General features: G+C 36.4%; 1 protein-coding gene across 1 annotated transcript in view; it reads right to left on the bottom strand.

Moving 5' to 3' along the window:
• Positions 1-627: 627 nt before the first annotated feature.
• LOC108375693 (calcyphosin-like protein) overlaps positions 628-7270 on the bottom strand; it is an 8357-nt gene continuing 1714 nt past the window's right edge. Inside the window, exons 2-5 of the mRNA XM_017631837.1 lie at positions 5876-6027; positions 1995-2114; positions 1286-1343; positions 628-1058 (exon numbers count right to left, since the gene is read on the bottom strand). Coding sequence (XP_017487326.1) covers positions 744-1058; positions 1286-1343; positions 1995-2114; positions 5876-6027 — 645 coding nt within the window. The 3' untranslated portion in view covers positions 628-743. The remainder of the gene's footprint in view (positions 1059-1285; positions 1344-1994; positions 2115-5875; positions 6028-7270) is intronic.

The following is a 7270-nucleotide window of genomic DNA, read 5'->3' as shown; positions in this document are numbered from 1 at the left end:
AAGGGAATTAAGGCCGACTAAATTTTTTGGTGCATACGAACGATTAGATATTGAAAAGTCCTTTTAACATTTTATCATGGAATTACCTTGAAAATTTACAATAACTAATTCGTAACATTTATGTTATTGTTGTAAAATTTGTATGAAAATTTGTATGGGAGGTGTCACGCCCCTATTACCTTTTCATTGTATTATAATTTTTAGTTGGCGGCTCTGAAGACCAGCGGTTTTAAACAAGCAGCAAACACATCTGTTAAGTAAAATAATTGAATTATTTTAAAATTTTAATTTCTTTATTTGATTGTAAATTTTCGAAAGTAGTATTGTGCATTATAATTTGTTAAGATCTTCTAATTCTTTTTTTTTGTTTTAACGCAAGTAAATACAATGCAAAATACAAAGATGCATTCATATTTGCATCTCATTGTTAAAAGTAAGTAAATTAAAGTGTTTTACAATTTGAATATTCGTATTTGCCTAGCTAAAGTTTTGTAATTTGGTCTAGAAAGTTGCTAGAAAATTAAAATTTTGTCAGCATAAATCACTGCTTTGTTTTTTTGTATTTATAATTTTTTTCATTTCATTATTATTTTCGATTAATTGCTTGTAAGCAAAAAAAAAAAAAACAAAAAATTGCACTGGCTACACCGCGGTGAATTTCGTACAGCATTTTGTGTTTTTTTACATTTATGTATGGCAGCTAGTACTATCTTCACGATCTCCTTGTTAGCTTTTTGTTGCATTTAAAGTTTGTAAGCACGCCGCATCACCAAATCGAAGTAGGCATCATTATCAATTGAAGCGCTAATAGTGGCATAGTAATTAATAAATTCTTCTTTCGTCACCTTGCCATCGCGATTGCCGCGTCCACCCTCGAAATTATTAAGGAACTGTGTAAGTATCTCATTCTCCGTCATTTCACCACTAAGATACTTGGGATGATCCTTCACAGAATATACTGTCTTCAAGTCTTCAATTGTGATTTCGCCATCACCATTGCGGTCGATTTTTTTAAATGCCTTATCGATGATATCCAAACGGGACTGGGACATGGATGGCTATCCGTGTAGGAATGTAATGTACAAAAATAAATGAAAGTAAAGCAATAAATCTGCAATAAGCCAGTGTGCACATAGAGCATTTGTTATATTCGTTAGTTCTATAACTACGAATTTAAATGAAAACAAAAATCTAAAATCATTTTTCGTATATTTTTTTGTTTTTGCGAAAATTCGCGTTCGCTATGTTAGCGTTTCAAAAGAAAATCCAATTTTATTATGCTTACCCGCAATTTCAGCAAAAATTCGGTCATATTTATTGAACCGCTGTTATCTTCGTCGAATCTGCAAAAAGATAAAGCGTATAATAGAAAGGGAGACTCGTTTAGAAATAAGTGAGAAATAAAAATTTTAGCAATCAAAATCAGGCAAGCGTTTGATGAATTTTTTACTCGCAGCTTTTTGTGCATCAGCCTGCACATTTTACACTATGTATCAAAAAATAAATTGGCATTTGAATATTTTTCTTTACGAGGGTCACTAAGCAAGTCCTTAGAAATTGTAACACTAATGCCATGTATTCGCTCCCCGATGAACGTCGAGAATGTCGTCCAATATCGGGTTGGCATGCCAGAGAACATCAACATGTGACATATCGCTCTAAGACAGAGACGAAATGTTGCTAAGTCCACTTTTTATGAAAACTCATATTTTGAAGCAAGAGAAATTCGAAATGCTTCGTTTCGTTTATTTTGCGTTTATATTCAATTAATTAGGTAAATTTAAAGAATATCTTGGAAACCAATTAATTTGTTTTTTTTTTTTCTTACATTTTCTAAGGACTTCTGACCCGCGACCCGTGTAGCTTTCACAATGGGAATTAGAGTAGCCTAACTTATAAATTATTAAATATTATTATACAAACTATCATATAATGTACCTTTTAATTAAAAGCAAAGATAAACATTTGTATACATATGCTTCATATTTACTTACTTGGCAAACATATCCTTAATTTCGTTTTCCGTGCACTCCAGACCAGTTTCTTGTATGCCCTTACTGAACTCCTCGTAATTCAAAGCTTTGCTGCCATCATCATCCATATTGCGAAAAGTCCTAAAAGGTAAAAGCGCAATCTTGAAAGGTGAAAGTTATGCCAATCGATTTAAGGGAATTTGCTCTACAATTTATTCTTTTGCTATTCGTGTTTGTTCGTTCGGCATCTGCTATTTGTGTAGGCGTGGGCCAGCCTTTTGGCGTTTGTACTAATCGCTAATACCAAGTGAGAACCACTGATATCCCCGTTATGCCAAACCTAGGTTTTACATACCGCGCATTTACTAGATGACTATTGATAACTAAAAAAAAAGTGTTTTTCAGGAGACTCATTTGGAGTTTTTACACAATATAGCGATCAGTTCTGCATCTTGTGCTAAAAAATTTACTATTTTGAATTATAATTCCTTTAGTAAATGGACGATATATTATTATATGCGCTGCTTAAATTTGACTAAATGATGGGAAATATGCCTCGGTATTTTAAGCCGATGTATTTGCAATTCTCAAATTCATGGACTACGCGGTGGAGATTCATGAGTTTACATATCTGTAGTGGCGATCAAGCTGCACTCAAAGCATTGGCCAGCCCTCTTAACTACTTCCAGGTTCGACAATGCGGACAGCTTGATAGACTTTTGACAGGCCAATGCTCGGGGTGTTTTAATACATAGACGCCATATTATACATACATATGCGCCATATTAANCCGTGCACTCCAGACCAGTTTCTTGTATGCCCTTACTGAACTCCTCGTAATTCAAAGCTTTGCTGCCATCATCATCCATATTGCGAAAAGTCCTAAAAGGTAAAAGCGCAATCTTGAAAGGTGAAAGTTATGCCAATCGATTTAAGGGAATTTGCTCTACAATTTATTCTTTTGCTATTCGTGTTTGTTCGTTCGGCATCTGCTATTTGTGTAGGCGTGGGCCAGCCTTTTGGCGTTTGTACTAATCGCTAGTACCAAGTGAGAACCACTGATATCCCCGCTATGCCAAACCTGGGTTTGACATACCGCGCATTTACTAGATGACTATTGATAACTAAAAAAAAAAGTGTTTTTCAGGAGACTCATTTGGAGTTTTTACACAATATANCATTTGCTCTACAATTTGTTCTTTTGCTATTCGTGTTTGTTCGTTCGGCATCTGCTATTTGTGTAGGCGTGGGCCAGCCTTTTGGCGTATGTACTAATCGCTAATACCAAGTGAGAACCACTGATATCCCCGTTATGCCAAACCTAGGTTTTACATACCGCGCATTTACTAGATGACTATTGATAACTAAAAAAAAAGTGTTTTTCAGGAGACTCATTTGGAGTTTTTACACAATATAGCGATCAGTTCTGCATCTTTTGCTAAAAAATTTACTATTTCGAATTATAATTCCTTTACGATATATTATTATATGCGCTGCTTAAATTTGACTAAATGATGGGAAATATGCCTCGGTATTTTAAGCCGATGTATTTGCAATTCTCAAATTCATGGACTACGCGGTGGAGATTCATGAGTTTACATATCTGTAGTGGCGATCAAGCTGCACTCAAAGCATTGGCCAACCCTCTTAACTACTTCCAGGTTCGACAATGCGGACAGCTTGATAGACTTTTGACAGGCCAATGCTCGGGGTATTTTAATACATAGACGCCATATTATACATACATATGCGCCATATTAAGACACACCCCGTGCGTCCGCCACTGACTGGCACGTAGTNGCCCTCTTAACTACTTCCAGGTTCGACAATGCGGACAGCTTGATAGACTTTTGACAGGCCAATGCTCGGGGTGTTTTAATACATAGACGCCATATTATACATACATATGCGCCATATTAAAACACACCCCGTGCGTCCGCCACTGACTGGCACGTAGTTTAACCCCCAAAATCCCCCCGCTGGATACGCCACTGGCAACAGGTTAGTATTCGATTTGAGAACCAGACCATTATCCAGCAAAACGGAACCTTCATTATCCAATGTATTTTGCCTTCTTTATGAATGTGAAATCCAGAGCCAATTATTGAATTGAAATTTTATTCTGAGAGAGTGATTGTCTCTTCGAGAATGAGCTGGAATTCACTTTCTCTCTTGTTACTATGGTTTTCATTTTTTCGACCCCATTGTAGAGTGTATTTCCAATTTACTCTGAACGTTTGAAAAATTAGGTTGGTTATGAGTTCGTTCCCGGTTCGGTATTCATATTGGATATCGAAGGTCTCTTTCGAACGTTTGTCACAATGTTTATTGGGTATATTGCAAAAAAAGCTTTCTATTTACCTCCGGAAAATATTTCCTTTTTAACAACGCTGTATCCAAATGCTGTTCCATTGGACTTTGCATGCTGACGCAATTTTGTTGATCAATTAAAGATTTGCTGTCCATGATACAACATATGTCAACTAATTGGGTTTGCTTAAAAAGTAAAATTATTTTTTGTTCCCCTCACCGCTAGCCAACAAAAAGCGAAAAAATTTAGCATACCTAGTCAGTCTGCAACTTTCATACAAACAACATTCATTTGGATTATTCCCTGTAAGAGCCACCACTGGCATACCAGTTTACCGTGATTCTTACATTTTTTGTATTTCTTTTTTTTTTGTAATTTCATTATTTTAATGCTCTGGCATGCAAGGACCCACTCTGCACAAAATCCAATGATAAATACATACATACATACGCCCATACATACCAGTTGCGAGCAAGAAAAAATGAGAACTTTTTTCAAAGTGCAACCAACAAAACTCTACCAACTTTACCGGCCATTACAACAACTATACAGCAAACACCCAATAACCAACTAACCAGCTGTCAGCTAGTCAACAGAACTCTGTGGCATGGCAACATGCATTAAGTTACATGTTGCACGAAGAGCAAGCAGCAGCACTCTTGAATAGTTTATGCGGCATGCTGACGACTGATGAATGATTGGACGGACAGCTGGTTGAACAGCCGAGCAGTCGAACAGTCGAACAGTTAAGGAGTGCAGCGCAATGGCGCCACAGACAGACAATCACTGTTGATGACGGTTGGTGGGGTCGTTGCTGGTCGAAGTGTTTTCGATGTTGGCTGTTGTTGTTGTTGTTGCCATCTGTTTGTGTGTTAAAATCTCGTGGTATCGTTAAAACGAAATGTTGAATATTTTATTTTATTACATTGTATTTGCATTGAATTGCAGTTTCATTTGTGCCATCATCTGCATTGCTTACCGCTGGCCTGACCGCAGTGCTCCCACTCGGGCACACGAATTTAAGGACAGCGGCATTCAACATTTTATTTCGCCTGTCTGTTTTTTTTTGTGTGTGAAATTTCAGTGGTATCCTTTGTAATGTCTAGTTTNACAACATTTTATTTCGGCTGTCTGTTTTTTTTTTGTGTGTGAAATTTCAGTGGTATCCTTTGTAATGTCTAGTTTGCAGACTTTTTTCGAATGAACGTTCCCCAATTCTCTGCATATAACTGTCTGTCATCGGCTGGCTTGTCAATACTTCTCGGTATCTTCTGTCCGTCGTGTCTCTTATTGCGCTCATTTCAACAGAAATGCGCACATATAGCAGCATTTGAAATTTTTTTCATTACGCACCTACCTTACCGTCCCACCCCAATTACCTGGCTAATCCGAGTATGCCGGTTGCGCCACGACTGAAGCACAGCAATCGTAATTTGTAGATTGGATCCTTGTCGCGTCCGTCTGCTAGCTNTATCTTGTGTCCGTCGTGTCTCTTATTGCGCTCATTTCAACAGAAATGCACACACATAGCAGCATTCGCAATTTTTTTTTCAAAACGCATCTATCTACCTTACCATCCCACCCCAATTACCTGGCTAATCCGAGTATGCCGGTTGCGCCGCGACTGAAGCACAGCAATCGTAATTTGTAGATTGGATCCTTGTCGCGTCCGTCTGCTAGCTCCCGCTTTGAGCGGTTGATGAGTGAGGCCTCTTTGGAGAAGAAGTCGTCACGGCCACTCATCTGGAAGTAATGCGATAAAAGAGCTTAGTTTAGATTCGTTTACCAACTGCATCTGCTTTTATACGAAATATTTTATATTATTTCTATTGTTATTAATATTAGTGTGCTACTATTGTTGTTGCACCGCTGCCGTTACGGTTGTGGCAATTCAATACTTTGCGCAATAAGCTTTGCTATTTTTTCTGCACTTTGCGTTGACCTTTCGTGCACTTACATTTTTTGCTCGTTCTTTTGTCCTTCAATTGAATTATTGGACTTAAACCGTTGTTCCGGTACGTTTATTTTATCTATAGCACAGCTTTTTGCCGTTTCACGGAAGAAATTTTTCAATCGCTTTCAATTTTGAAAACTCAAAAAAATATTTATTTTCCTTTGAAAGTAATAATTTTTTGAATCATGATTTTATGTTCTCATTGAAAGAAAAAGTGGATGCATTTTGAGTTGGAAAAAAAATTAAAAATTTAAAAAAGCAGAAATAATTTACATTCGTAGAAGTTACAGCAGCTATTCTATTTCAAAGACAACCACATTTCCGCAACAATGTTCTTCATGGGCTTACGGGGATTCATCGCCGGACAAAAGTGGAGGCTCAGAGATCTTTTCGCAATGTATGCAAAGCTTTTTGTTCTAATTTTTTTTCGTTTATTTTTCATAAAAATATGAATAGTTAATACTACAACAAAAAATATCGTATGAATAAAAATAAGCAACAGCAATTGTGAACAATTTCATTATACCCGAGCGCACTTGTGCACAAGGGTATATTAATTTTGTTCACATAACGGTTGTTTGTAACAGCCAAAACGAATCGAGATAGATATAGACAAATGTATACATAAATGATCAGGATGAAAAAAGAAATCGATTAAGCCATGTCNTCATTTTAATATGATATTAAAATGCTTGCAAACGTCATAAAAAAATCATGGCCGACAAATTGAGAGAATGAATTTATTTTCCCTGCAAGCCAAAGTTCCTGAAATCTAAACAGAATCTTTAGAAGTATCTCATTTCTGTAACGATTTTTTTTTGCGAACGCTCAACGAAAATTATATGAAGTAGTTGACACGAATTCGCAAAGCAATTTCTGAACGAAAAATAATGAAAATTCTGAAAAAATTCTGGAATAAGTAGCAGCAATGATTAATGATTTTCGTTTTTAAATATTGTAATATAATCGTAGTGTGCAAAATTTAGATCTTTATGAATTCTTTAAAATTTCTCTATAATTAAGAGTTCTCTG

This window comes from Rhagoletis zephyria, unplaced genomic scaffold (assembly GCF_001687245.7).
Source record: "Rhagoletis zephyria isolate East Lansing unplaced genomic scaffold, Rhagoletis_zephyria_1.1 Rzeph_scaffold_09309, whole genome shotgun sequence".
NCBI classification, from domain to species: Eukaryota; Metazoa; Arthropoda; class Insecta; order Diptera; family Tephritidae; genus Rhagoletis; species Rhagoletis zephyria.
Note: the sequence above shows the minus strand (reverse complement) of the source record. Positions and strands in the feature narration are given on the sequence as shown.